Here is a 27677-nt window from a genome sequence, read left to right as displayed (position 1 = left end):
AAGGGGAACAGGACTTTATTGGGGAATAGTGTGTACTTCCAGGACTTTTATTCCAAGTCAAGTTGATGTCTTTTCTGTCTTAGTTGTGGAGGGCGCAGCTCAGCTCCAGGTCCAGTTGCCGTTTTCTAGTTGCAGGGGGCACAGCCCACCATCCCTTATTGGAATCAAACTGGCAACCTTGTGGTTGAGAGGACACGCTCCAACCAACTGAGCCATCTGGGAGCTCAGCGGCAGCTCAGCTCAAGGTGCCGTGTTCAATCTTAGTTGCAGGGGGCAGGGCCCACCAAAGGACTCAAGGAATTGAACTGGCAAACTTGTGGTTGAGAGCCCACTGGCCCATGTGGGAATCGAACCGGCAGCCTTCGGAGTTAGGAGCACAGAGCTCCAACCGCCTGAGCCACCGGGCCAGCCCCTGCACTGCCCTTTTGAAACCCCCCAAATTTCCACTGCAGTTTTTCGCTAATGTGCAGACTTTTTTAGACCTTTGGCACTTGAGACTGTTTCCTGGTGAGTTTTCAGAAGTCTTACAACAATGATCACTCAGATGTTAGCAAACTTGAGTCAGTAGGAAACCTCATCCTTGAGGAAAGGAATGACCTAGGAGAATGAGGAGGCGCTGGGCAGGAGAGTGAAACAGAGAGCCCTGGGAGGAGGGGCAGTGAGGAGGGCTGACACAGGGCTAGGGGGAGGTGGACATAGCCTCCCTGACAGCAGAGGGACCCGTGCTCTTCTGCTATTCTTCCCCAAGCCACTGCCCAGCCCAGGCTGTGACAGGGAAGGATATCACCAGGCCAAGAAGACACTCAACAACCACCACCATAGCCTAGAATGACAAGTACCGTTTATTAGCATTACATGGATGGGCCCAGCCACAGGCTCGGCGCCACCAAGGACCAGCAGAGATGAGCACGGTCACAGACCCCTCCCCACCCCCGAGTCATGTCCAGTCGTACATTCTGGGCAGGAAGTCCCAGTGTTGAACATAGGGCACAGGTTCCCTTTGTTAGGCGGTGCGTCTCTTTGCGTCACAGATGTCCCCCCTCTTGGAGCAGCCAACGCAGCAGCTGGAACGTTGTCAACTTAAATAAGCAAGTACAGGAGTTCCGAGAAGCCCCAGCTGGGGGCCTCTGGTCCTAGCAAAGGTGTGAGAGGAGGCCTGTCCAAGGTGTCTGAGAGGCAGGCCTTGGCTCCAGGCCTCAGTGGGGCCAGTGGCCTCGGGGCTGTCACAGTTCCTTTAACCATTTAGGAGATGGTGCTTTGAGCTTGGCAACACAGAAATTTACATCAGGCCTTACATAACCTGAGCTGAACCTACCGACCTCCAGAAGAATTTCAGCAAAGACAAAAAACAAACAAACCAGAGGGACTCTAGCCCCAGAATCCCTCCCCATGGGAAAGACGAAGGCACAGAGCTTTTAGTTTTCCAATATTGGTATTTGGACAAAAGGCTGGTCACATCCACATGACCAGCACAGAGAGAAGCAAAGGCAGCAGAGTTCACATGACTACTTTATATTAAAGTTTATTACATTTGGAAAATCTACTGTACAGGGAAAAACCCATTGGATTAAGTAGTGTTTTGCCAAAAGCAAAAGACTATCACTCTTTGGAACATTCCTGATTCCAGCCCAGGGCAGGGCCACAGGAGCTAATCAAAGGTGAACCTGGTCCTTCATGGAACAACTCAGTGCCAGGTATGTCCAGGACCCCTCTCGTCACCTTCCAGAAGAAAGTGTCCCTCGAGATGGTGTCAAAGGAAGGGCTCGGTCTGTGGGCCGTTCTTTGGGCCACTGCCACCTCTCTCACCCCACAGTCCTCTCTGTCCCCAGCCTGAAGTGCCAGGATGCAATTCTTACAAGGTCTCCTCAACATCACAGCAGCCCAGGCCATGGCCGTGGCCCCAAGTTCATGGACACAGGCATTACTGCTCAAAAGAAGTGACCGCCCACGGCAGCCAGGATCAGCCAGCCCACCAGCGGGGCCAAACAACGGACATTCCATACCCTGTTGCACACGTGAGTGACAAACTTCAAGAGACAACACATAAGCTAAGCCTCTGTTGGCTTCCAGATTTGGTTCTCCTAGTTAAAAAACAGAACAAAACAAAAACAAAAAAGTCTTCTTAACCCTGATACTGTCTCCTGACCGTAGATTAGGGAAGCCAAGATGGGGGTAACCAAGTCAACTTACTTAACTTACCTCAAAAGTAATAATGTCTACTGGGCTATGAACAAAGAAACTAAAGGAAACATGTGCAAAAACAAGTTGATATCTAAATGAGACCTCCCCACAAAACAAAGTGAATTCGGATGGGGCTCTGAACTCCTCTCTCTGCCACTCAGCAGTAAGCACCCCGAAGACCGTCGGTCTCTACCAGTAAGTGCTCTAGAGGTGTCAGCCCTCAGCCCGTGCATCTCCAGCCACAGGGCCATCCAGGTCCAACGCAGTGGGGTCCCTTTTCTCTCCAGAGCTGGGCCGGGGAGGGGCTGTTCCAGGTTGAAGAAACTGAGTCAGAACGGTGAGATGCCAGGTGCTGGCTGTGATGAAAAGTCAGATGTAGAAAGCGCTCGGGCCCCAGTCTCCAGGCAGAAGTCAGAGAAGCAGAGGAGAGCCCCCAGCGTGCCCCAGAACTCCGCGGGAAGTGGGGTGAAGAGGCTGGGAGCGCTGGGGAGGTGGCAGGGGAGGCAGGGCCTGCAGTTCTTCACGGAAGAGGCAAGTGGGGGCCTAGCAAATGGCAAGGGGAGGGGAAGGACTGCTCCCGTCAGGCGTAGAACTCTTCCTGTTTGCTAGGCTTCTGGTAGGCCCCACCATTGGCTTGTTTGGGCTCCTCCAAGGAGTAGCTGCCCTCATCCTTCTTCTTCATCCGGTACAGCATGAAGCCCACCAGGCACACGGCAAAGATGAGCCCCACGAGGCCTCCAGCAATGACCCCTGGGTGGGTGGACAGAGGCTGGCTCAGCTCGGCTATTCCTGGGGCTGAGCAGCCCCAGAAGTAGCCTTGGCTGTGGTCAGCCCCACACCAGAGCTAAAGACAGACCCCCCCTCCCCACCCACCGGAGAGAAAACTCACCTCCCAGCACTTCCTTCCTGTCCAGGAGCCCCTGGGAGGCCCCAGTCGCCCCGTGTTCCACTGGGGGCTCATTCCGCTGCTCATGCTCTGTAGCAGCCTCAGCTGTGCTCTCCGTGGGCACCTCAAAGGTAAAGTCCTACGGGAGGGCGGGACCCATCAGATGGGGCGGCCGCTGCCAGCAGCAGCATCCAGCTCCATTTCCAAACCTGGAAGCAGCTCAGGCCTCCCCGGTCACAGCTGCCACCGGCTCAGACACAGCCCACCAGGCCTCTGGACCCCAAAGCCAGGCCCCTCTAGCCCCATCACACGGACCCTGGCTGGACTGTGGCAGAGATAGCATGTCAAGTGATATAAAGCACATGTTTTTATGTGAAAATAAAGAGGCCCATGTTCGTGGAAAGTGAAATTACCACGCCACTGTAAGACAGACTAAGGCTGGGTAGAACTTCTCCACTTGCAGCAGGGAGCTGCCCAAGTCTGGGAAGCCCTCTTTGGTGATCTTAAAGGACTCTTTTGCTCTCGTCTCGTATTTAGCCCATCCCACCCTGGACTCGGTCCTGGAGGTGGGGACGGCCTCAGGAGCCTGTCCCATCTTCACAGTGAGGAAAATGATGTGCTCACAGGACACAGGGTGCTGAGTGTGTCAGGTGACCAACCTGTGCCCCCACCCCAAGGCTCTGTGCTCGACTGGGCACCAGGGGCCACTTCACCCACAGGCCACCCAACGTCCCAGGAAACGCAGAGGACCACAGCGGGCAGACACTCACAGACTCCCCAGAACCTTCTCCTGCTGGGAACTGGGTGACCGCTCCATCCTCGTCAGCCTTCTCAGTGGCAGAAGGACCTCTGTCCTCCCCGCTGGGAACGCGAGGGTCAAGATGGCCAGGTCCTGTGGGAGCTGAGGTCTCATGGTGGTCCGGCTGCATGGCCCTGTGGGAATGAGAGGTGGCAGGTGCCTGGGCAGTGGTGGCTCTTGCTGTTGATGCCCGGTGGGCGGTTGGGTGTGGCGACGTCTCACGGGGCGGGTGGGTGGTATCCTTCTCCTGGGTGGTAAAGTCATGCTCCTCCTTTGACAGGAACACCGCCTCTCTCTCCTCAGGCCCCTCTCCAGCCGGCGGGATGGAGGTGGAGACAGCGATGCTATCAGTGCCAGTGGGCTCTAGAGCTGTGGGCATGATTGTCAGGAGCCCCATGTCCTTCCTGGTGGAGAGGGTGGGCCGTGACAAGGTGATATCTTGCAGAGCACCTGCAAGGCCAGAAGCAGAGCTTGTTGGGGTGGGGGAGACCTCAGAACATCTAGACCAGCCAAGCTCAGGCTGTGAGGATGGCTTGGGTGAGGACCTATGGCTCCGGTTCCCAGCCCAGCATAGCAAACTCGTCCTCTCATGAGAAACTCTGTCCCCCAGGTAGAGCCAGCTGAGCTTAAACTTGACTTGAAAATGGACACGGAGAGTTGCCTTTGTATGGAGATAGCCTGGTCTCTGGAGCCATGTGATACCAAAGCCATCTGGGAAGAAACCTTTCCTGTAACTGCTGAAGCCTGCTCCATGGGTGGGGGCATCCTCGGGGGCCTGAATGCCTTATCCCCAGTGCACACGCCTCTTGGGCTCCCTCCCAGCTACACCTGCTCTCTCCCCAGAAAGGTCCAGGCCCCCAAGAACAGAGGCTCATGTCCTACCTCCCAGCTCCTGGGCCCCTGCCTTTACCCCTTTCCCCACGGATGGCCTCAGCCCTCTTCTGAGGTCCAGCTCAAAAGCACCTCCTCTGGGAGGCCTCCCTGACCACCTCTAGCTAGGGACTTCTCTCCCCTGGGGAAAGGGAAAATGGGGACGATAAGGGAACATTTATAAAGATATACACCCCACCAGGCTCTGTGCTACCTTACAGTTCCTAACAACCTTATGAAGTCAAGATATTGTTCCCATTTTACAGATGAGGAAACAGGCTTGGAGAAGCCAAATAAGCTTCCAAAGGTTGCCCAATAAGAAGAGTAATAGTCCATGGTCTGTAGCAGGTGGCCCGTGGGGCCTCCTGGAACCCACAGCAGTCATTCCCCACCCACACATGCTTTCTTCTCCTTGCAGGGCAGATGCCATCTTCTTCCCCAGCATCACTCTTTGGGCTCAGCCAGGGAGCCGCCTGACCGCCGGCCCCAGCCAACAGCCTGATGCCATGTCGGGTGGGGCCCTCATGCCAGCTCACCTGCACCTGAGCCAGAGAAGTTGTCAGAGTCATCCCCAGAGCCATCCTGATCTTCGGGGGGCATATTTGTGGCCACAGTTTGCTGAGAGAAGATCAGAAAATGGTGTGAGTGGAGGCTCGGTTAGGGTCCTGCTATTCCAAGGTCCCCATCCTATACAGCTGGTAAATGTCCCCCTGCCCCCTCCTCCCCACACACACAGCACAGGAAGGAAGCCATCGTGGGTGGCTCTGGGCAACCCTTTGGTCCGCTACACACCTCCTAGTGCTATGATGACAAAGCCCTGTGTCCTTAACACAGGGACCTTGCCCCAAGACACCAATACTGGGAACACAGGCGATGGCTCCCATGGGACCCCATAGACCAGCTCACACTGAGAATCAGGTCTTGGGGCTACTGGCCAGGGAGCTTTGGGGTCCAAGATTGGGGCTTTCCAGAGCCTCCACGAACAATGCCACAGAGCCCTGGCTCCAGAAAGGCAGCCTCCAGGAGTGCTGGGCACCAGGGTATGGACACCAAGGGATCTGTGGGGGGAGGGGCAGGGATGGGCACGGGCTGAGTCTCATCCACAGGAAGGACTGGTCCAGGCCCACTTGGGGAAGGAAGGACGGGGATACTCATCAGGCTGGGGACAGGTGAGACTAATCTAAAGGGAGCCTTGCACTAAGGAGGCACTGACAAACGGGCTATGGACCCAGAGCAGGCCCCGTGTGCAAACAGCCACCCCAGGAATGCTGCCTGCCTGGCCCAGAGGTTTCAGGTGCCAGAGTGCCTGGGGCAAGGGGCTGCATTGGCAAGACCAGGGAGTGGGGCCAGGAGGCAAGATACACCACACATAGCTGATTGGGCCTGTGCAGAAACACTGGCTCCGGGACAGCAGGTGGGGAAGAGAAGATCCAGCAGCCAGGTGGCAGGAAGAGGAGCTATGAGTATCCCGTTCAGCAACAAGACTTTGACCCAAATAACCCTATAATACAGTCCAACTTGAGAGGGCCTCAAGGTCACAGGCCACAACAAAAAAAAAATGAGCAGAGAAGTAGGATAGCATAGTTCAGAGCTCAAAGTCTTTAGCGATCCCCTAACCTCTGCCACTTACTAGTTGAATGGCCCTGGGTCATCACTAACCCTCCTGTGGCCTCAGTCTCCCCATCTGTGAAATGGGGCAATAGTATTATCTACACTCCAGGATTGTAAAAATACAGTGAGTTCATACACATGAAGATCCTAACAGAGTCTGGCCCACAGTAAGCACCCCACCAACAGTGGGGGCTGCCGGAACTCAGGGAACAAGAGATGCTCAGCATGGAGAGGAAGATTCTGGGGCCTGTCTGGGAGGAGGTACGATGGAGGTGGGCAGGGTTTCAGAAGAAGAGGAGGCAGGAAGGAGCCGGTTCGCAGGAGATTCTGTGCACACTTGTCAGAAGGCAGGTCCCACCCGAGGCTGGGCTTCAGGGAACGGGGCTTCCTCAGCCCATTAAGCCCCCACCAGGTCCTGGCCACGGGCCACAGGCCACAGGGTCTCACTCTTGAGTGGAGCAGAACAGGGAGAGACAAGCCCTCTGGCCTCCAGAGGCTGCCTGGGGCAGAGCTGGACCAGGTTGGGGCTTTGCATCCAGGGCCTAGGTGAGATGTAAGCTTCAGACACGTGTAGAAACTGAGAGGCTAGAAATACCACTGAGCTTCCTCTGAAAGTACAAAACTCAAACTGTACCTTCCCCCAACCTCTCCCCTCAAAATCCAGTAAAAGAGTTTGGGCCCCAGAAGGGCCTATCTGAGCCATCACGGCCCATCTACAATGAACAGTCACAGACCCTGACCTCCACCTGCACCTGAGGCCACATCCTGTCTCTGCCATCCCCAGTGCTGCTTCAAACAGCTGTCCTGCCACCACAGAACTTAGAAGTGGGCTCCAGCCTCCCCAAGCCCATCCCCACTGTTCAGTAACAAAGACTACTGCCTCCAGGCAGGTACAGAGTGGGCACCCCCCCCCCCCCCAATACTCCTATCCAGGCCCATGGTAGACTGCTCCCAACTGGGCAGCTTAGGGGGACAAGCATTCACAGGACCCCCACCCACCCACACTCACCAAGATCCTGCTTCACCTTTGTCTAACGCCTCTGCCCACCCTCACAGTCCCGAGGAGGCCCTGGGGCTGAGCACCGGTCCTGACACACCTACTCCCTCCCTTTTAGAGAAAGCTGGTCATGGAGCAGAGGTCAGCGCTCCAGCCAGACCAGCCTCCACAGCACTGTACAGAGTGCCGAGTCTTCCCACAGCAGAAGCCAGAGCCACTGGTCCAGGCCCTAGGTCACAGATGAGGGAACTGAGGCCTGCACACAACTCAAGGCACTGGGGGTCCTGCCAAGCTTGGAGGCACCGCCCGAGATGCCAGATGCTGCAGAGAATGCCAGGGAGGCCCAGCCTCTCACCTACAGAGAAGCCCCAACAGGTTAGCAGTTTCCCAAGGGCAGGGCCTCTCTCCTGACTAGATAAGACTTTAGATCTGCCCAGTCCCTAAAAACAATTTGTTTCCTCAACTCTGCTCGGCTTATCCCTCCCCGGATCTTGTGTACACAACAAGGTCTTAAGCAAACACTTTCTCCCTGAAACCAACTCCCTGGCCTCCGGGGAGCCTCTCCCCTCTCAGGACTAGGTCTCCACTGAGAGGGATGGGCTATAGTGGCCTCCCAAATCCCCTCCCTCCACCTCAACCTCTTGTGATGGCCTCAGCTCCCAGGGGAGGAATTAGCAGAAACTGCTGAGTTTGAACTCGGATCACCAGCTGCCAGCTGACTCGGGTGTGGGGTGACTTCCGGTTTCACCAAGCAGCCCTGTGGCTAAGAGTCTGTGGCCTGCCGCCTCCAAGGCCACATGTGAGGCTCTCTTCAGCATTGCCTCTGACCCTGGTCCTTCCAAGAGGCCCCTTGGCCGTGGCCGGGGCTACTCTGGGACAGTGTTGCCCAGCTTGGAACCCACCACAAGCTGTCTGGGATAGGAAGGAAAGGCAAGCCAGCCCATACCTTTAATGGGGCCCTTTAACCTCCCCAATCCCAGGAAAATCAGCTTTTCATACAACAAATCAAAACCCTTGTGGAAAGTAAGGTCCAAACTTCCACATGTTCAGTTTGCTCAAAGTAAGGGCCAATTTGCTCCTTCCCCACCCAAAGTACAGACCCTTAGAAAGCCCACTGGCCTAAAAGGACAAAGCCAGGTTTGGCACGGTAGGGGTTAGAGGTCATGGGGCAGACACATGGAGGCTGGGGGACAGGGAGTGCGACAGAAGAATCAGCCCATCTGTCTCAGCCACACTGGGCGCTTGGCCACACCCGGGGGGGCTGCGTGGGAAGGAAGAGAGAAGACCTGGCATCGGGGCTGTAAGAAGAGCAGGATAGAGGGTATGAAAGGAGCGAGGCCTTCTCTCACACTGGAAACACTTTTCATTCCTCCAGCTCACCTGCAGGGAAAGTAGGCAGGGCTGAGATTAGCATCTCCCACAGTTAAGGGTCAGGGGCAGACAGGATAAGGGACTTGCCCAAGGCCACTGGGCATCGGCAATAAATGTCTGCAGCCTTCCGGGCAGCACTTCTCACCTGCCATCTTGCTCCCTCTCCCCAGCCCCGAGGACCACCTTCCCTTGCTGGCCCATCTGTTTTAAGGGAAACTTGCCTCAAGTTCCTCAACAAGTCCTAGGAAGAATTCCTGTCCCTGCCCCAGAGGCAGAGGGGCCAAGGTGCCTGCCAGCTCATGCTCAAGAGCTGGAGAGGGGAAGACACGGGGCACCAGGTCAGGGCTACCAGGGGCTGAGTCTTCATCATGCTGCTGCCAGCCACACCCAAGAGCAGGTGGGGAGTCTGAGGGTAGGAAGGGCTGGCAGAGAAGCTTCAAGAAGGCAGCCTCAAGGCGAGTCCCCAGCTCTTGCCCTACAATGGCCACGACGAGAGCCACCCCATTGGAACCTCCATCTGAGTAGGGCCCTTGGCCTGTCTTGCTGCGGGGCCCTGGGCTGTTTCAGCCTCTCTCTAGAACATCTTGGGCATGAAGGCTCCTTGGCAGGGTCACAAAGCAGGACATCAAGTGGGCATCTCCGAGAGGTTCCAGGAAGGAGCGTCTAACTCTGGGCTGACCTCTCCCCCTCCCCCCACCACCCTATCAGCCACTGCTACCAGGTCCGAAGACCTGTGGTTTCCAACCAACATACTGAATCACTAACGTGTCACCTGCCGCTTGACTCAAGTGAGGGATAAAACACAGATCCTTTAAAAAGCATTACTGAGTTCAGAGGACCATGTTGCTTTTTCAACCAACACATGCTAAAAATACAATACTGTGTAAGGAGGTCACAGACTTTGATATTTAACAGGGTTCTCAACTTCAAAACTTGGGAGACCATCATCCAGGGGCTTTGGGGAGTAAAGCAGGTAAGAAAAGGTCTGATCCTGGTGAGCTCCCAGGGCCGACAGCCAGGAACCCCACTTCAGGAGGATTCCAGAAGGGGGAGATGCAGAGGCTAGGGCACCGAGGGTCACCCTACAAGGGACACTAAGGCTGGCCTTGAAGCCCCCAGGCAGGCTGAAGAAGACCCCAGTGAGCCCTGAGTCACTAACTTCGGCAGTGCTGGGGGCCTCAGTGGCGTGGCAGCCTTTGCAGCATCCAGTGGGAAAGAGGGTTTAGGTATCTGTTGGTCATAACTGCCCTCACCGTGAGGCTGGGGGAGCTTCTGAACTTCCAGAAGCACTGATCCCCTGTTCCCAGCAGTGCAAGAAGCAGGAAACAAAGAAAAGCAAACTGCATCTGTCCTGCCTGCCTGGGGCCGAGCTCCTCCTCCAGGCAGCTGTCTTCCCCTCCGTTGGCCTGATGCAGTGACCTGGCTAAAACCCACAGGAGAGAGTGGGAGAGCTGCTGACTCTCTCTCTGGGGTGGGCCCTACTAGAAGCTGAGGCAGGGCTGGGCCAGGGAGGGGAGCAGATTCCTCGGTGCCAACTTACAGGACCACCTGCCTGTCCAGGGCTGGCAGGGGAAGAGAATGTTGCAAAACACAAAGCCCCACTCCTGAGGCCCACCAAACGCCCAGGTGCCCTGAGCCACTGCGGTCTGTGACTCTGCCTTCCCTCATCTGGGGGATCATCTGGACCCCCACCTTTAGCCCTGGTGAACATGGCCTAAGTACAGACCGCAAGGCCCAAGCAGGTCAAACCCAAAGTATCTTGGAGCAAGGGTCTCAGGAAAAGACCAGAGCGAGGGATGTCAGCGTGGAAAGAGCCCTGATCAGGTCGCTGCCCCAAGGTGAGGGCCAGCTCTATGCTGCCTTGCTCAGTGACCTGGGCAGCTCTCTGTCTCTCTCTGGACCTGTTTTCCACTTTGACTGGAAAATCCTAAACTCCCTTAGGGCTCTGACAGGTTAGGTTGAGATCTGGGAACAGTGACCCCAATTCCTTATCGGTGAGGCCAGGGTGGTGTGGGGTGATAAGTTGGCAGTGGACAGCCACGGCAGGGGAGGTGGCAGGGGCAGGGCCTCAGCCCAGGGCCCAGGAAGACACTAAACGGCTCCCTCCTGTCCCCTCACCCCCCGGATAACATGGGGGCGACAGATAAATCACTTCCTCCCCCAAGGCTTCTTTCCTAACTTGAGAGCTGCCCAAGCTTAGGCCACTGAGGAGGCACAGATGTCCAACTATGGCTTCCAGACCCTGAAATCTCCCCCTCTGCCAACACTCCCTGGAGGGAGGGCCCCACCATGCCTCGGGGCAGCATCAGCATTTCCGGCCTGACAGGCACAGTAATTTATCAGCTCAGTGTCTCTCTATGAGAATCAAGTCGAGCTGGGACCTGCAGAGGGGCTGATGTGTGGACTCAGGGTGGGAGGGGCCTGGGGACTGGGCAGGTAGGCCAAGAAGGGGCTGAGGATGTGCACCCGTAAGGACACCAAAGAGGCCCCAACCCCCATCAGCACTTCTACTAAGAGGGAGGCACAGATGTCTGAGGGGCCTTCTGCGGGACCTCCTGGGAACCTACTCCTCTACCTCGGCTGTCCCCACACTGCCCCATGTTGCCTGCTTGGGGTACCACAAGAGGCTGGGGTTGTGTTGAGAGGAGATGCTGGCAGCCAGTGCTAGCCCCGATAACCAAACCAGGTCAGAGCTGCCACCAGCACCCCCACAGCCACCCCTCCACAGAGCGGGCGCTGCCTCCAGCTCGCGAGCCAGGACTTGTCTCAGAGCAGGCCCAGCTGAGGGCTGGGTGTGGGGCTAGGAGCTGGAAGACCAGTTCCTCTGCTTTTCCCCACCTGCCAGAACCTGGGCCGGGCTGGACAGGATTCCACTCAGTGTTGAGTAAGGCCGCCCAACCGGGCCCAGCCACCCTCTGCACCGGTGCTTCGCTGGAAGCCAGACAAGGAGTAGCTGTGGGGAAAGTATTCAGACCCGGTATTGGGAAAAACTGGTTGTAGCCTGGGCTCTCTGTTCCCAGCTTACTGGGTGACCTTGGAAACGACCTTGCCTCCAGTTGCCCATTGTCTAACAGGGGCTTGGCCAAGTGGTGGCAAAGGGGCTCCTAGTTTCGAGTCTGTGGCTGGGGAGTCAAGGCCCACCCTCGAGGGGCAGCGAGATGTAGCGGCCACAGCAGGCTGCCACCTGCGGGGTGCCATGCCACAAACATGGTAATCAGCAGTGGGAGGACCAGCGATGGCAAGTGAGGGTGGGAGGGAATACTTGATCACAGTGACTGGTGTCATTGCTCTCAGTTTCCCCAGGGGGCTATGGCCTTGGCAGGATGCTGGAGATACCCCAAATGAAGGTGACCCTGGGGATGGCAACCTACAGGGGCAGAGGGAGCAGCCAAAGCCTCCAGAGCTTTGTCCCTCCGCAGCCCTGGCTGTCCTAACAAGACAGCTAGGACCAGCAGCTCTGGGGAGGATCCCCCAGCCAGCCCCTCATGAGGGTCCCTGGAACTGCTGCTCCCCCGCTGATTAATCCCCAGACTCCACCAGGCTTGGGAGCCTGACACCTCTAGCTTATGGGCTTCCAGAGACACCCTCCCCCTGCTCTGGCTAAATAAAGCATTCTTAAGTTTCATGGAGGCAGAAACTTGTAGCTTTTGACAAACCTGCAGCCAGCCGGGGCTCCAGCTGTGTGCATATGGAGGGAGGGGCTGCACTGAATCACCCAGATCTCTCCTCTCAGTGCCCCTGTAGTTACAGGAGGACCCCTTTAAAATGAAAACACCTTTGGGAAGACTAAGGAGTGCTGGTCATTCCCAGCAGGGGTAAATCAGCTCTCTATGGGGGAGGGGTGAATTCTGGAACTGGAGTACTAGGGGTCAGTAGGAGCTATGAAAGATGGGAAAGAATTGCAAAAGGGATGCTGGAAGATACCAAAAGCAAAAAAAAAATTTTTTAAATAACTTTTATTTATTTTTTTAAGTGTGTTTTTCCAGGACCCATCAGCTCCAAGTCAAGTAGTTGTTTCAATCTAGTTGTGGAGGGCGCAGCTCACAGTGGCCCACGTGGGGATCGAACAGGCAACCTTGTTGTTAAGAGCACCGCGCTCTAACCAACTGAGCTAACCGGCTGCCCAAAAGCAAAATTTTTAACCTGTGTCAGAATATGGTTGCCAGCGAACCCCATGCCCAAGAAAGAAAGACTAAGCTCCCTTCGCTCTAGCTTTGAGCCACAGATACACATGGCTTCTCCTCTCCCACCTCCAGATGAATACTGGGCTAGTCTGGGAAACTGCTCTAAGATCAGGTACAATTCAGACCAAGTGAGCACTGAGGCTGCTGCAAGCTCAGAGAAACACAGAGAGGGCAGAGTGTCCTTAAAGGGCGCTCCTGGGGGTCCCAAGGCAGAATGGAGCTGGTACTTTCTGGCCTGAGTAACAGAAACCAGAATTTTCTGTGAAGGCTGGGTCTGAACAAACTAGGCTTGCTCCCCAGATCACCGGTGGGACCCCAGCCCAAACGGAAGCAAAGCAGCACAGGCCCCTTCACCGTTAGCCTGTCCTTGTCTGGAGGCCTCTGATGGCTGGAAGGTTCACATGGTCTCAAAGGCCCAGCTGAGCTTCCAGGTCCTTGGCAGCACCTGCGTACAGCAGGTGTTCAGGCCCCGAAAGGGGGAACAGGTGCTGAAGCGGTTGAAAGGGGGACTATGGATGCAGTCCCGGTCTTAGGAGCTCAGAGCTCCCTCCAAAAGGTTAAGTAGCCATAACACCTTGCCCACGACTCAGAAACAGTCACGGGTGGAAGGAAGACCCTAAGGATCTAACCTGGACTGGGGGTTACTTGAAAAACAGAAATACCTGAATTAGGCCTTAAGAGAAAACAGTAATCACAGCTAGTATTTATCGAGTACTACATGCCAGGTACTAGTCTAAGCACTTAACTTGAATTAATTAACCTAATCTTTATAATAACCTTAGATTCTAGTGCCATACCCATCTCACAGATGAGGAAATTGAGGCAAAGGGCACAAGTCCTTTGTCCCAGGGTACACAGCCACTGAAATACTAGAGAGAGGGCTTGAGACCAGGCAATCTTCCTCTAGAAGGCATGCTGTTAAGTATCGTGTTGCAGTCAAGACCGTGGTAAAGACCACGGGGGCTCCCTCTCTTACCCTCAGGAAGAAAACAGGGAAAAGTGCAGATAGGAGGACCCTAGGGGTGGGGCAAACCCAGTCTGCATTTTCAGACGACACAGGCCACCATCCCCCACAGCCAAAGGTGCTGCTCAGCTGGCCTGAGCCCCCACCCAGGTGCCCTGGTGTCTGGGTTCACCGGGCCTCTTCCCACTGCCTGCCAGCCCAGCCCACACCTCCTTGTATCAGGAGCCAACCCCTAGCAGAGGTCAGATGGAGGCAAGCAAAGTCCGCCTGCCAGAGGAGGCTCATATTTCTGAGAAGGGGCAAAAGCCATGTTTGCAGACCCTGTTACATGAGCACTCTGGGGTAAAACCAGCTGGCCATTCACACAGAGGGACGACATGGCCAGGCCAGGTCACAATGCACCCCTTCCCCAAGTCACAGCCACCAGGGGCTCTCCCCAGGGACTCCCCAAGCAGGTTCCCCTAGACTTGCTCCTCTGAGCCCAGGGAAGGAAGGAAGGAACTCCAAATCATGCCACATGTTATTTCACTGGATCTTTTTAAAAGCCTCTGAGGCAGGACATGAAAACCCACAACTTACAGATGAGGAAACTGGGACTTAGAGGCAAGTAAACAAATGTGCCCGATTACAAAGGGAGGAAGTGATAGACCCTGGTAATGATCTTGAGTCAGCCGGACTCCATGTCCTATGTTCTTCCCAGCCCCCTACACAGCACCTCTCTCTGCTCCAGACCCAAGTGGGACTAACCAAGGCAGACTAACTAACCAGCCTGCTCTGGGTCCTACCTCACCTGCCCAGCCCCAAGGCTTCAGGACCCCAGACTGAGCCCCAGTACTACCCCAAATGTAGGCAGACCCTACATGGGGGTCTAGCAGAATGGTCTTGTTCCACAGGGGGTCAGAGAGAACGGGGATGAGGTCAGGGGCTCTGCTCCTCACACAATTCCCAGAGCCCAGGATGCCTCAGCCACTGCTTAGACTCACCATGGAGACCTTGGGGCTGGCTTCCTGGCTTGAGCCCGCCGCAGGAAAACTGTGCACCTATGCTCATCACCTCCCAGCCCCCAGCCCCTTATCACCTCCCACCCCCACGCAGACTGCCTGTGGGCGGTGGGAAGGGGAGGCATGAGCAGAGCCTGAAGATCTCGCTCAGCCCAAGTGGGCCCATTCTCCTGGCCTGGACCATAGGTCTTGCTGCCCAGACTCTCCCCACACCCCATCCTGGAAGAGATGTGGTCACCACGGACAGCAGTACCTCACCCCAGGGGTTCTCTCTGGGAGAAGCGGGAATGATGTCACAGGCTCCTGAAACACCCTGAAGCCTAGGGCCCTGCGAGCCCAAACCTGACTACATATCCATGCAGGACACTCCCTGAAGACGGGACACCAAGGCCCCAGATAGTTTCCTGGGCAGCGAGATGCTGAGAAGCTATAGAAGAACCAATGCCGCCTCTGTGTCCCTACCATGGAACTGACACAGTCAAGTCCCTAACCAGGTCAGGCGAGGCCCTGGGCATCAGTGGCCACCATAGTGCTACTGGCAGTGCCAGTCCTCAGTCCTCTTGCGGCCTCCTGGTGCCCAGCACATGCTAAGTGCCAGGGGTGGACGAGCTCACCTTTGCTCTCCAGAAGTTCTCTCCCACTTCCCCATGTCCCCTCCACCCGGGCCAGGCTCCAGAATCCTCAGCCTGCTGAGGGCCCCAAAGGCACCCAGCAAGGGCCAACGTGGCCACAGGAAGTACCAGGTCGTCCCAAGTGGGAAAGATAATGAATTCAACATCATTGTGGTGGCACAGTATCAATACCTTTAGAGATCAACGGTACCCAAAAGTGGTCCCAGAACAGGACTGGAGCCTCTGTTGCTGCTGCTGCCCCTATTGGGGGGACCCCACCCCCCACCTTCCCTAAGGCTTCCCATAGCCAGAAAATGCTCTGCCTTACAACCCGAGCTCCTGATTTGAAACTACTATATTGGGACTGTGAGACAAACCCTTTCTCAGGCTGAAGGATCGTCAGCCATTGCTGCCCCTCTGGTCTCTCTGCACAGACCACCCCTCCTGTTTGGTTCCAGTAATGGTCACCCTGTCTTATATGCACCCCTGGACCAGGCACGGACCCCTCTCCATCTGCACAGGGCTGTGCACATAGCAGGTGCCAAGGCTCTGGGCTTTAAATCTGGTCAAGTCAGGTCTGGTTCACAGTCCCCATGCTTGAGGCAGAGCTCTCCTGGGGCAGCAGGAGCAGAGGCAGGCCATGCCCAGACACCCACCAGTCCTGTGACATGGCCACAAGACTTCACCAGCCCCAGTTGCATGGCCTCACCTCGGCCCCTCAGCACCCTCTCCTCATTTCAGATGGGCTCACTGAGGTCAAAAGAGGCCCATATACAAAGTCACTCAGCAGTCAAGAGGAGGGCCAGGGCTGGAAGCCAGGCCCCCAAGCCCTAGCCTGCCTCACTATATTCCCCCCACACATTGGGCTCACGGTCAGGGCTGGTTGGATGAATCCCAGCAGAGGACCTGGCACCATGAGTCAGCTGATGAGCGGAGCGATAAACACGTTCGCCTTCCCCACTGCCCCAACCTGCCCGTCATGGCTCCCATTCCTGCTGATGAGCGGATCTGAGGCAAGTGGCCAGGATGCCTGGGTGTGTGCAGAGAACACCGCCTGGCCCCCACTCCCAGCCAGACCTTGCCTAGGGGCCTCTGTCCACCTCCGGTTCCCACACTGAACTCCAAGCCCACCTCCAAGCAGCCTGCCCTGACTTCCACCCCACAGGTGACCCCTCCAGTAGCTGGGGCTGCTTCAGGTCCCCAAAAGAATAATGATGGAGGACCAACAGCCCCCCCGCCAAGTCCCCAGGGCCACCTTCACCCTTCCCAGGACAAGATCTCTCTAAAACCACATGGCTTCAGAGCCGAAGAAGGGAAAGGAGGCCCTTTGAGCAGATGGGGAACTGAAGTGCAGGGGGCAATGGCCTGCCTGAGCCACACAGTCGGGGGCCAAACTGGGACTCGGGTGTCCTGGCTGCTCTTTCCTGTAGGAATAACTTCCACAGACTTCTAAAGCCAGGGACGGAGGAGTGTCGGGGCTACATTTAAAAAGGGAAATCCACCAGAAAGAGAGGGAGGGAAAGAGGGAGATAAGACAGCTTCCCGGTTTCTGCAGAGGAAGTTGTAGATAGGTGGTGACCAGGTTTCCCAAAAAACTCAGACTGAAGCCTAATGAGCAGAGAAAGCCCAATGGGGAAATCGAGTTGGGACATCCAGGCAAAGACCAGCCACAGCTGCAACCCATGCTTCTGGCCAGGGCCACCACCCCACACCTGCGTGTTCTCTCTCCCTCCCTCTGCCTCCCTCTCTGAAGAGTTCTTCCCAGGGCTAAAGGGCAGAGGAGGAGCAGCCTCCACATATAATTAGGCAGCCCACAGAGCCATAAATGCCAGGAGGAGAGAGACCCTCAAGGGGCTCCAGAGGCAGAAGGGGGGATGCATCTGGAAGCCTCCGTGCTTGAGCCAACAGGAAACATGACTGAGTCCAGGAGCAGGTCCAGCCGCCAGCCTTCCCTCTCCCGACCTGAAGGTCCCAAGCCCCAAGACTGCTTACTACGCTCCCCTTCCCCCATAAGTCTGCCTCCAAACACTTTTGGTCCCCACCAGACCCACAGGCTTCCGAAACCTGCACAGCCTGACAAGGCAGCAGGACACTTTCCAGAGGAAGTTTAGGCTACCCCATGCCACCCCCACTCTGGCTCCCACAGCTCCAAGCCCAGGGGAGCTAATTCGGTGTCCCGGCCTGGGGCTTGGAAATGCATGGGACCTTCTAATGCTGACTCCCCTCCCAATGCCAGCTTCCTGGGGCCAGACAGAAACAGTAACATCACACAGATAAACCCAGTCCTTCCCAGGGCTGTGCAGGGGCTTCCCTTATCCGGCGGAGTTGGAAGGTGCAGTTGCTGAAGTGACCCTGAGCGCAGGGTCTTGCATCTGTGGTCTCACCTCTACAGCCTGCGCCCCAAACAAGCCGCCTGTGTGAAGGGACAGACACACGCCTGCTCTCCCTCGGCACTGTCGGGGTGCTCACAGAGTACTTGTGGCCCACTCCGAGACAGGTTCCAGAATGCACACTCCTATCCAAAGCCCAGCCTCTGCTGGAACAGCTGAAAGGGAAATGACACCGTGCTGAATGTGTTCCAGGGTGCAGGGTCCTGGCGCCAAAAGCCCTCTTTCCACAGACTCCCTTAATCCCATTCCTTCTCTCTAGACATACTTAGGCAGGCCCTGGGGGTGGGGTGGCTTTCAACCCAAGACTCCAAAATTGGTTGTTGAAAAGAAGGAGAAAATAAGGAAATAGTTTGTTCTGTAAAACTACCAGGGTTCTGGACTAGAATTCATTTAATGACCAATTTCTCATGTGGCTGCTCCCGCAGCAGAACCTGGCACTGGAGGGGGCCAGAAGGTGGAAACCAGCAGAGGAGCCAGAAGTCCTGGGTCTGGTAACCCAACTTGTACCATGGTGGCCACCTCCCAGGCTTAAGAAAAGGATCGACTAATTCTGCATGTTTCTCCAGCGCCCACGAAGAAAGAGAGTTCAGGCTGGCTGCTGCCCTGGGGGTAAGAGTAAGGGTACCATTCAAACCTGGGGACAGTGTGCCACTGTCAGGCCTCGCCCCACCTGCGCCAATGCACTCTCCTCGTGAGCCCACTGGCTCCTGACGGAGACTTCCTGGGAGGAGCTCTCGCCTGTCCATAAGGTGATCCCAACCCATGCCCAGGATGTTGCCTGAATCCTGGCTTTGCCTTAAAGGCGCTGTTCAGGCCAGCTCAGCCCACCCCAACACCCACTGATCCAAAACACGCATGCCCGTGGTTCCTCAGGATGGAGCAGCAAATACCCAGGAGCGCCTTGCAGGCTTCAGCCAGCTCCACAGGCTGGACTTCATGGGGTCAAGGGGAGACTTGACAGTCCATCAATTTATTCATGCCAGGCACACCTGTGTGTGTACACATACGTACACACACACACACACACACACACACACACACACACACACACGCTGGTTCTGCCCCTTGGAGGGGCTCAGCTCTATAGGCTTCGTGAACAAATGGGGGCAATGATATAGATCGTAAAGGTTTGGGGTAAAGATTAAATAAGAATGTAGGAAAAGTACCAAGCACTCAATGGTAGGCACTCAGTTAAAGGTACCTCTAATTCTATCAACAGCTAACTTTCCTCTGGCACTTTCATTACCAAACACTTTCACGCGTTCATTATGCAATGAATATGCAAATGACAGAATGGAGACAGGGAGAACAGGTACGTTATCTGCTTTACACAGGACATCAAGACTTGGAAGTGAAGGGACTCGCCCAAGATAATGTAAATTAGTGGCAGAGTTGAGACTTGGTCCTGGGGCTCCACTTACCCTAAAGCTATTTCTGACCTGTCAAACAGTATGGGTGCACTAAGACAGGGCACCACAATCCAAATAAACATGGTGAACAGATGGAGACGGCACCCAACTAAGTATGAGGCCCTGGCCAATCAAGATTTAGAGTTAGCCTGGCTGGGTCCAGGCTACCTGTGACTGGCAAGTCACTTACACCTCAAGCCAGGTAGAGGAACACACAGTCATCAGGTGCTTCTACCCAGAGGTCATTCACATCTGTTCAGGGAGGAGGCCTGCAAGCACTTCCCTCAACAGCCTCTTTGTTATTCTGGGTATTAGCAGGGACACCGCAGAGGTCCCAGCTGAGGTCTGTGAAGGCACAAGATCCATCTATCACAGATCGTGGACATTACCACAGGCAAGACCCTTACTCAGAGCTGAAAACTCTTGCCTTAGAATTAATTCTAACACATCTGCTTCGTTTCTTAGTACTGCTGGAGAAAAGTGCCAATTAACTGAACCGAAAAGCTGCTAGCTACACTTCGGCACACCCATGTAACTTTTGGCCGCTATCAGACATGGATGGAAGAGGAAAAAGAACAAACCAGAATTCAAAATGTGGTAACCTGGGGGCACCGGGCACAGGGTCAAAGTCCTCTTTGGAGCTCAATAAACCCAGGAGACATATCGCAACCTAACACGGTGAAAATGAGGATCCTGGCATCCAGAGAGTCAATTATGCTTAGTATTCTTCTGTTAATAAAGGAAGGGAAATAAGTATTTCACAGAGACCTGCCCGAAATAAGGATATTTTGAGGGTAATATGGATTCTTAGCTCCCTGAAAAAAACCTGTATACTTCATTCCTAAGGGATTTCAGAATCCCAAATTCTGCTGCAGTAGAAGATTCCTCTATAAAATACTCCAAAATTAAAGCTTTTTCACTAATTCTTTCCAGGTCCCTCTCCCTTCTCATCCCTCTCCCCACTAATCTGGGTTAATGAGGTTTTATTGGAACCCACCATGAACCACAGGTAGAGACTTAAACTGGCTCCACCCTCCCAGTGGAGCTGAAGCCAGGAGTGACATCACCTCTGGAAAGCTCCGAGCAGAGCAGTTAGCACTGCCCCCACCCCCACCCACTCAGCCAGGCCATCGGGAAATGTCTCTACTAGCCCCCATAATTAAGGCGAAAAGAGATTTTATGCCTTTCAAGAAAGAGAAGAGGAAAACAGCAAATAACTATCCCAGAACAAACCATTTTTCTTGTATGGCAGAAACAAAAGACCACAGGAAACACACACACAGAAACCTTTTTAGACAAACCTGTTCTCTTCTCTTGGGAGTGGTTCTGAGCAGCCTCAGGCCCTAGCAGCCTTCCCTTGCCCATTGAAAGTCAGGTGCCCAGGGATCACGCCCCATCTCACCAGTCCCCAGGGGTGGTTCTGACCTGCTTCCCACTGGGGCCAGAGAACCCTCAGAGAGCCAGATCTCGGCAACCGGTGCACACCTTCTCATTTTAGGCAAATCCCACTGCCTCGCTTCTTTTAGGAAGCTTGTAGAGAGCTCTGGGAAGGTATTTTATGCCATTTTATGCCCTCACTTCTAACCAAACCTGGACATCCACTGTAAGAGGGAAAGGGCAGGGCTGGGAAAGAGAAAGGAAAAAAAATAAAAACCTAAACTTTATAAAAGAAAAATGAAAACCTAGGCTCCAAGCCAGAGTATTACCCCAAAGCTTAGTGCTTTCAGGCTCAGCTCAACCCACCCCCTCCAGGAAGCCCTCCCACAACCTCAGCTCTAAGGAGCCTCCCTACTTCCCTCCTTTCCCCCTTGAGACTCAACTGCCTCCTGAGCCCTGTGTCTTCATAATGTGTCAAAGTTTCTAGGTGAGGAAAAAAAAATGCCTCATACTGCAGCATCTGCTCCTTCCCAGCACACGGGAAACTCTGGGAAACGTCCACAGAGAATCTCAAATCCCATCAGCCTCCCCCTGTTAACTGTTGCTCGGATTGGAGCTCACAGGCATGCCAGCCTCACCCAAGGCAGGCAAACAAACCACCACCACCACTCCTCCGATTCTGGCTGGAAATAGGTGGAGAACTGCACCTCAGCTGAGGCCCCTGCTGAGGCCCCATCTTGGGTATGGAGAGAGTGGAGCAGCCAGGTGAGACCAGGTGGGCAAGGGAAGCAAGCCAAGAATCTCCACCGTATTAACTATGATTCAAGGCACAAGCTAAGTCCTACAGAAGCCACAACCCTAAAGACCAAAGGAGAAGACAGAGGCCAACTTCTTAGACCTGAAAGCTAGGACTGCACTGGAGACCCAGCTCAGAAATCCTATCTGTCCCTACGACTCCCCAGATATGGCATCCCCCCACAACACACACACACACAGGCGCAATTCAAGAGGCATCAGGGACCCTCTACTGGACATCCAAATGCTTTCAAGAACAGTCACCTGGGAAGCACCTCACCTGGGGTCAGACCCTGTAAAATACCCAACGCTCTCAATAATTGGGAGCTACTATTATTCTAGAGGGACACGCTTACAGAGGGTCAGAGTGGCTGAGCGACTTGTCCACACGCCACATTACAAGTAGAGGACCCACCCCGGCCAGTGCTCCTTCTCTGCCCACGTGCCTCCCTGTGCCAGAGCCCGGGAAGTCGAGCGGTCCAGATGTGGTGGCGAGAAACCGCCACTTCCGGAAGGGGAAGAGCCCCTCGCTCCGAACCTCCCCTCTGCATCCCAGGGGATGGCCGACCCCGCCGGCAGAGAGGACCTCGGGACTCTAGCACCGGGTGTGGGGGCTGGAGGGTGGCCGTGGACACCCAGCGGCCAGCGCTGACACCTGGCGGCGGCACAGGTCCCAGCCCATGCCAGGGCCGGCACTGCGGGGCGGTTCCCAGGAATAGGTTACAGGGGCCGAGAACAAAGCGCCCCCATTGGGGAAGGCGGGCTAGCGAACGGCGGCCGGGGCGGGAGATCACTTTCTGGGGACCCTCGGGATGTTTTTTGTCGGCCAGGTCCCTCTATAGAAGAGACCCACCCCTCGCCAAAGGTGTTTGCTGGAGTCCTACCCAAAGGCCTCCCCCAGCCTCCGGCTCCATCCACATTTGTCCCTCTTTCTCCCAGCTCCACTGGGCGGGCCAAGCGACCCGCCTTCCCTCCGCGCGGCTTCAGCACAAAGCCGGGCCGGGGGAGGGGAATGGCCATTCCAGGTCCACTTGCGTGGAAGCCGCCCGCCCACCCGGCCATCCCCAGGACCGACACGCGCCCCTCCGCTGGCAGCACAACTTCAGCCCAGAAGTTGGGTTCCTGCGGCTCTCTAGCGTTGTGGGGCCAACTTCCCAGAACCTCCCGCTGCCAGCTCGGCCCGGCTCCCCTCCGACAGCCAACGGAAACCCCAAGGGCCCCACCTCCGCCCGCCGGCCCCGTGTCCCCGCGCAGCTCCGGCCCCCGCTCCTTGGCAAATGCGCTCGCCCGCTCTCGCGCCGGCTCCGCTGCGCCCAAACTTGCCTTCGCTGAAGGGGCCGGGCGCCGGGGCACCGCGGGTCTGGTTTAAATTAGGGTCTACAGGCGGGGTGTTGTGGCCGCGGTCAATGCATCCTCCAGGGTCACGGGCGGGGAGCCCGGCCGCCGCGGTGCCCGGGGTGACGAGGTGGGAGCCAGCGACCCCGGGCGCCGCCGCAGGCTAGCGGGCTCCGACGCAAATGGAGCCGTTTTACATAATTGAACGCCGGACCCCGGCACAGGCTCCGCTCCACCGGGCGCCCCAGCCCCCAGCCCGGAGCTGGTGGACCCGCGCGGCGCCCATCGACGGCAGAGGCAATGGGAAGGGGGCCTGGGTTTCGGGGTTCACTGTCGCCGGGCTAGGGCGGGAAGAAGAGAAGTCCCCGGTTCCCCTCCCCCTCCACGTGCCGCCGCCGGCTTCAACTGGCCTGCGAGCCCCGGCTTCCCGCCGCCTCCCAGCCCAGCCCCAGCTGCACTCACCGGGAAGGCCGGCTGAAGGCGCAGCGCCAGCGCGCAGAGCCAGAGCCAGAACGCCGCGCGCCTCATGCTGCCTAGACCGGCGGTGGGGGCGCGGCGGGCAGCGCGGGTCTGGGCTGCGCGGACTGCGCGGAGCTCCGGACCGGCTCCGGCGGGTGCGCTGCGCTTGGCTCCCTCGGGCGATGCCCAGCGCGCGGCTGTCCTGGGCAAGGGCTGTGGGGTCCGCCGGCTGCAGTCAGTTCTCTACTGCTGGATCCTCCCGGCTAAGCTCCCGCCTGCACCTCTCCCGCCGAGCTCCGCCTTATAATAAACCCACAGGCTCTTAGCCGTTGCAAAAAGTAGCCCCCCACCCCCAGCTCGCCAGGTCTCGGGGCCAGCCCCAGTCCCCACCCCCCAGGACCCCGCCCCCTGAGCTACCCAGCCCGGCCCCTTGGATTGCCCCACCCCCGGCGCTCCGGCACCGCCCCCGCACTGCCGGGGCAGAGCATTGCTGGTCTCCCGAGCCTTGGGCGGCTTAGGCAGTGATTCCTGGCGTTTCAGCTCCGCTGCTCCTGGGTGTGGGGGGTGGGGGGGTGGGGGGGTGGGGGGGTGACAGGGGCGCACTGCCCTCCGCCCTGCCCCAAGGCATTGAAGCGCGGTCCCGGAGCCGGGCGGGAAGGGAGGTGGTTGGTCCTCCACTGTGGGCTCCAGTCTGCAGCGCCCTCTGGGCGTGGACACCAAGCGCCCTCCAGGTGAGTTGGACTTCCAGATCCCCCACGGGAATACTTTCGGCGACTGTACGGGCCCCGAGGTGATGGGTCCTTAAACCGATGGATCCCTCCCCCCGCCTCCGGATGGGAATCTCTGCGCCCTCCCTCCCTAGCACAGGTTCCCACATGGCGCTCACGTTATGCCGGCACTCCACAAAGTGCTGGAAACCCGGGCCTTACTTTAAACAGCAGGACACGCTCAGGAGAGGCTGTAAAAAAAGGAGTTTTCAGCGTCTTTCTGTGGAAGACAATGCCCTCTCTCTTCATACTCTGAGCTAAAAGGAAAAATAAACGGCTTTGTTCCCAGGTGACCTCTGGCCTTCAGATTTAAGAAGAACCCCTTGAGTTCCTGCTTCTTCGTGATTCCATGAGACCCTGGACCTCAGTGTTTACAGCACCAGTCAGGCACCGTGCAGAAGGCGATGGAAGACCTGTGGGTGTAGAGCAAACAGCCTTGAAAGAAGAGGGGGAAAACCACGTGGCCCTACCTGCAATGAAGTAGGCAAGACAGATGGTGCCAAACGACCTTCGAACCTAGAGGCCAAAGATGGCGTCTTCCCCACCCATCCTACAGAGGCAGGGAAGGACCGGCCTCCCATGGCCTGAACTGGGAACCAAGAAGGTCTCCTGAGGCTTCTTGACCTCTCTCAGACAGTCTCCAGTGTTTCTCTTTAAACGAATTAAACATTCCTGGGTCCTGAGTTATGCAGGCAGGGACAATTGGCTGTGCGCCCCTCCCCCACCCACCCCGTAGTCTCCTGTGTCCCCATGTCAAGCCACACTCCTCCATCAGGGCACTAAAGTGATGCCCCACAAACAGCCCTCAACTCTGGTTTTGCCCCTACTGAATACCTATTTGACCTCAGGCAGCTCTCCCTTTTTGGGTCTCTGTTTTTCCTGATCTATGGGGGATGATAGAGCCTTATCAGGGTTCTTGGGGCTTGATGTGGGGTCCCTGACTGCCTTGGTTTATCGGATCGTCCAACAACATGGTAGTAGTAGACAGGGCCGTTCCGGACCTCAGGGAGTTCTGGCCGGTTAAAACGTTCTGTGGTGAAAGGCCATGAGTGTGTGTCCCAGAGACTGGCTCCACTGTCTGAAGTTCCTTTCAACCCAATACGGAGGAAAAATAGGTCAGTTTGGAATCTTGTCTTTCTCTACTGCACAAAACAAAATTGAAGTCAAGAAGGGTTTGATGGAGTATTTTCATGTGATAAAAATCACCAGTGTAGTGTTTTTTTCAGACTGAGTAAATGTGCCCCAGGTCAATGTGTATTTCTTTGGGCAGATTAGGAAAAGGAGGGGCCCAAAGGAAGACACTACACATAGAAGGGAAGTAGAGCCTCAGGGCTTGCCTTCACGCAGCTGACCCCTGGCTGCTTGCTTTTGCTCCCAGCCCAAATTCTGCTAGAAAGTCTCTTCCTCCTAGAAGCTTTCTTGGGGTCCCACTCTGCAGATCCTTACAGCCCCTTGGAATGGCACCCGGACATCAGCCCGTATGCACTAATATGGCCAGTCCTGTCTGCATTAATCACTTTCTTCCTTGGGACCCCCAGACTGTTAGATCTAACAACTAAAGGGTTAATGTCTGGCTGAGCAGGGGCCTCTAGCCTCCCATCTGGGCCTCTAAGTCAAGGCCACCGTCCTGATTTATATACCTAACACAGGTTATTTAATATTTTCAGTATTATCCCTGGTGAATCACTAACTGCCTTGAACGTTGCTTCCTTTTCCCAGAAGGCAGGGCCAGTGTCTCCTCCCCTCATTTTTCTTATTCTTCCCATGGACACACAGGGCTTCATTCCAGGAAAAATGCATGCCATTGCCACTGGGGTGGCACCTGGAGGAGAGCAGGTGGAAGAGGCCAGCAGCCGTGTAGGCGGGGACCTTGGGCACAGGTTGCCCCTTTGATATTTAGGCACCTAAACTCCACAGGCTTTCTCTGGGCTAGTCAACATCTATCAAAACTTAAAATACACTTATCCTTTTAACTCAGGGATTCTGCTTCAGTGAATGTACTCTTCAAAAGTCTTTTCACCGGTGTCCAAAGAGGCATGTTTAAATGATAATCAATGAAGTAAAAGTGAAATAAATGTGAGTATTCTAGTATGGTGGAATACTATGCAACACCTTTTTAAAATGAGGTAGATGATGGTTCAGTCCTGACATGAAATGTTTTTCAAAACACAGGTAAAAAAAAAAAAAAAAAAAAAAAAAAAAAAAGCAAGTTAGAGTGATCTACATATAGTATGGCCCAAAATTTCTTAAAACAAAAAACGTGTGTAATGTATATAGACTCTATATGTATGTAATTAAAAAAAAGCTCTAGCAGAGGAAAATAGGATGGGGAGGGACAGTGAAGGAGAACTTTTAACTTTACTCTGTAGTCTTCAGTGTTAATAATGAAAATATATAACTTGTTTAATTTTTTACATTGGCAGTTCTTTTCTGAATCAATAAAGATGCTTTCAACCTTAATTAATAGCTTCCCTTCAAACAGCTTAAATAATAGGACAATTACTGCATGTACCTGTACCTGCATTACCCACTATACCACCCAAACCTCCTCAACACTGGAAGCCCCTCCCACTTTTCAGCTCTGCCATCCCCTGTGTGGCTCCACCCTCAGGTTGAGGGCACTTGCCGGTATTGCTTCCTGCCATCACAACTAACAGCCATGTCCAAAACCAAGGCCACGTTCTCCTAGTGTCTTAGGAGTAAGGAAATAGTTTCCTGAAGGAGCCCCCTACACACACACACACACACTTCTTTTCCCATCTCACTGATCTGAAGTGGGTCCTATGCCATCATAAAGCCATCACTGGCCAGGGCATCTTGAGTACCGGTGTGGGTGTAGATTAAACTTCTAGGCGCTTAGATGTGAGGGAGCCACTGCTACACCCACTAAATATTTTGACTTCTTAAGGAGTATCAGAGGCATATAAAAGCATTCTACTTCAAGATGATACAAAACACAGCTTGTTTCACCCAACTTCTTCCCATCATGAAGCACTTTAAAAGGTAGTTAATTGTTTTACTGTGAACCATTTCAAACACATGATAAAGAATAATGTTCCTCAAAAAATTAAAACTAGAATTACCGTATGAGCGAGCAATTCCACTTCTGGATATAGACCCAAAGGAATTGAAAACAGGGACTTGAGCATGTATGTGTACATCGTGTTCACAGCAGTATTCACAATAGGCAGAAGGTGGAAGCAACCCAAGTGTCCGTTGACAGATGAATGGATGAACGAAACGTGGTCTGTACATACCATGGGACATCATTCAGCCCTAAAAAGGAAGGAAATCCTATCACGGAACAACACTGATAAACCTTGAAGACTTTATGCTAAGTGAAATAAACCAGTCACAAAAGGACAAATACTGTGTGATTCCACTTATGTGAGGTCAGAGAAGTCAAGCTCACAGAGACAGAAGGTAGAATGGTAGTTGCCAGGGACTGGAAAGAGGGGGAAATGAGGCATTAATGGATATAAATAGGGAGTTTTAGTTTGGGAAAATGAAAAAGCCCTGGATCTTGATGGTGGTGATAGTTGCACAATAATGTAAATGTACTTAATAGCACTGAACTACACGCTTAAATGGTTAAAATGGTAAATTTTATGCATAATTTACCCCCCAAACTGCAAAAAAACCCTCAATTGCAATCCTAAAAAAAAAGAAA

At 55.0% G+C, this 27677-nt stretch overlaps 1 protein-coding gene across 1 annotated transcript; it reads right to left on the bottom strand.

Annotated features, from left to right (window-relative positions):
• Positions 1-824: 824 nt before the first annotated feature.
• SDC1 (syndecan 1) lies at positions 825-23599 on the bottom strand. Its single transcript, XM_019755448.3, has 5 exons — positions 23244-23599; positions 5273-5354; positions 3838-4316; positions 3071-3206; positions 825-2931 (listed from the first exon to the last, which is right to left on the bottom strand). Exons 1-5 carry the CDS (start codon positions 23307-23309, stop codon positions 2762-2764), a joined length of 933 nt encoding a protein of 310 aa, XP_019611007.3. The 5' UTR covers positions 23310-23599; the 3' UTR covers positions 825-2761.
• Between the last annotated feature and the right edge of the window lie 4078 nt (positions 23600-27677).

Source organism: Rhinolophus sinicus, chromosome 2 (genome assembly GCF_057876585.1).
Source record: "Rhinolophus sinicus isolate RSI-liver-muscle chromosome 2, RSI-T2T, whole genome shotgun sequence".
Lineage (NCBI taxonomy): Eukaryota > Metazoa > Chordata > Mammalia > Chiroptera > Rhinolophidae > Rhinolophus > Rhinolophus sinicus.
This window is presented reverse-complemented; position numbering and strand designations above follow the sequence as displayed.

What these genes read in the sequence shown, in the direction of transcription:
- SDC1 (XM_019755448.3), bottom strand. Translation starts at nt 23,309, where the DNA reads ATGAGGCGCGCGGCGTTCTGGCTCTGGCTCTGCGCGCTGGCGCTGCGC. An exon ending in GAGAAGGTTCTGGGGAGTCT is followed by an intron (nt 3,207 to 3,837) that starts GTGAGTGTCTGC and finishes GCCCTCCCGTAG; the next exon opens with GACTTTACCTTTGAGGTGCC. An exon ending in CAGGAAGGAAGTGCTGGGAG is followed by an intron (nt 2,932 to 3,070) that starts GTGAGTTTTCTC and finishes CCACCCACCCAG; the next exon opens with GGGTCATTGCTGGAGGCCTC.